The sequence below is a fragment of the Salmo salar genome, chromosome 17, assembly GCF_965601325.2.
Source record: "Salmo salar chromosome 17, fSalSal1, whole genome shotgun sequence".
Classification (NCBI taxonomy): domain Eukaryota; kingdom Metazoa; phylum Chordata; class Actinopteri; order Salmoniformes; family Salmonidae; genus Salmo; species Salmo salar.
In genome coordinates, this window is record NC_138307.1 from 39,952,501 (window position 1) to 39,955,000 (window position 2,500).

At 49.3% G+C, this 2,500-nt stretch overlaps 1 protein-coding gene across 1 annotated transcript in view; it reads left to right on the forward strand.

Moving 5' to 3' along the window:
- The window catches only part of LOC106607549 (ras GTPase-activating protein 3), a 113,044-nt gene that overhangs the window by 56,054 nt on the left and 54,490 nt on the right, over positions 1 to 2,500 (forward strand). Inside the window, exon 5 of the mRNA XM_082963321.1 lies at positions 725 to 801. Coding sequence (XP_082819447.1) covers positions 725 to 801 — 77 coding nt within the window. The remainder of the gene's footprint in view (positions 1 to 724; positions 802 to 2,500) is intronic.

Below are 2,500 nucleotides of genomic sequence, written 5' to 3' on the forward strand. Positions count from 1 at the left end.
TTGACCCCCATCACCATACAGTTTATTCCACATTGACCCCCCCGTACAGTTCATACCACATTGACCCCCCCAAAACAGTTTATTCCACATTGACCCTCCATCACCATACAGTTTGACCCCACCATACCACATTGACCCCCCCCATACAGTTCCACATTGACCCCCCATACAGTTCCCACATTGACCCCCCATACAGTTCATACCACATTGACCCCCCATCACCATACAGTTTATTCCACATTGACCCCCCAAAACAGTTTATTCCACATTGACCCCCCATCACCATACAGTTTATTCCACATTGACCCCAACACAGTTTATTCCACATTGACCCCCATAACAGTTTATTCCACATTGACCCCCCAAAACAGTTTATTCCACATTGACCCCCCCAAAACAGTTTTATTCCACATTGACCCCCAAAACAGTTTATTCCACATTGACCCCCCAAAACAGTTTATTCCACATTGACCCCCCAAAACAGTTTATTCCACATTGACCCCCCAAAACAGTTTATTCCACATTGACCCCATAACAGTTTATTCAACATTGACCCCCCAAAACAGTTTATTCCACATTGACCCCAGTTCAAACAGTTTATTCCACATTGACCCCAGTTCATACAGGCATTTCTGCCGGTGTGTGTGTGTGTGTGTGTGTGTGTGTGTGTGTGTGTGTGTGTGTGTGTGTGTGTGTGTAACCACGGTAACGCTGTGTTCCTCAGGGGAAGGTCCACATCGAGCTGCGTCTCAGTGAGGTCATCACCGACAGCGGAGTCGTCTGCCATAAGCTGGCCACGCGGTGAGTACAACACACCTCCCTCCCTGAATCACCTCCCTGATTCACCTCCCTGTCCTCCTTCCACGTTTAGACCCGTCAGGGTATACAACACTCCTCCCTGACACCTCCCTGATTAACCTCCCTTGATTCACCTCCCTGAAATCACCTCCCTGATTCACCTCCCTGTCCTCCTTCCACGTTTAGACCCGTCAGGGTATACAACACACCTCCCTGATTCACCTCCCTGATTCACCTCCCTGATTCACCTCCCTGTCCCTCTTCCACGTTTAGACCCGTCAGGCTGCAACGCTACGGACTGTTCTAGAGACGTGTGTGTGTGTCTTTCTGTGTGAGCGTGTTGGTGTGTGTGTGTGTGTGTGGAAATGTCTATCTGTCTTTACACAGGTATAGTGGTGAATGTCTCTCTCTCTCTCTCTCTCTCTCTCTCTCTCTCTCTCTCTGAGATATATTTATACAGTGAATGAGTCACACACACACACACACACACACACACACACACACACACACACACACACACACACACACACACACACACACACACACACACACACACACACACACCACACACACACACACACACACCACACACACACAGACCAGGGTCTGAAGTCACAAACATCCACTATCTTATGGGCATCTCCACTACTGTTCATTACATCAGCGTTCAGTCAGTGTGTTTAGGCTGTGTGTGTGTGTGTGTGTGTGTGTGTGTGTGTGTGTGTGTGTGTGTGTGTGTGTGTGTGTGTGTCTCTGTGTGTGTGTGTGTGTGTGTGTGTGTGTGTGTGTGTGTGTGTGTGTGTGTGTGTGTGTGTGTGTGTGTGTGTCCGTCGTTAGTGAACATTACCCTTCCTCCTCCGCCCGCTGACATCATCATTAACCTGTGTTGACCGGGGCTTCAGTGACAGACAGGAAGTGATGCGTCATTAACCTGTGTTGACCGGGGCTTCAGTGACAGACAGGAAGTGATGCGTCCTGCTGGCAGTGTAACCTCTTTCCAGCACGATGTCATCCAGAGCGGGTCGCCACACCAACAGACGCTCTGCTCTGATTGGTCTGTCCCTGTCCTGTCAGAGCTAGCAGACATCTTTAGCTAAACTGCACTCTTAGGAAAAACTGGCTTCCAGCAGGGTTCTTCGGCTGTCCCCGTAGGAGAACCCTTTTGGGAACCATCTACCTGGAACCCAAAGGATTCGACATGGAACCAAAAAGTGCTCTTCAAAGTTTTCTCCTCTGGGGACAGAGAATAATTCATCAACTCTGAGGAAAACCCTCACTCTGAGGAAACCTTCACTCTGAGGAAAACCCTCACTCTGAGGAAACCCTCACTCTGAGGAAAACCCTCACTCTGATGAAACCCTCACTCTGAGGAAACCTTCACTCTGAGGAAAACCTTCACTCTGAGGAAACCCTCACTCTGATGAAACCCTCACTCTGAGATAACCCTCACTCTGAGGAAACCCTCACTCTGAGATAACCCTCACTCTGAGGAAACCCTCACTCTGAGGAAACCCTCACTCTGATGAAACCCTCACTCTGAGATAACCCTCACTCTGAGGAAACCCTCACTCTGAGGAAACCCTCACTCTGATGAAACCCTCACTCTGAGATAACCCTCACTCTGAGGAAACCCTCACTCTGAGGAAACCCTCACTCTGATGAAACCCTCACTCTGAGATAACCCTCACTCTGAGGAAACCCT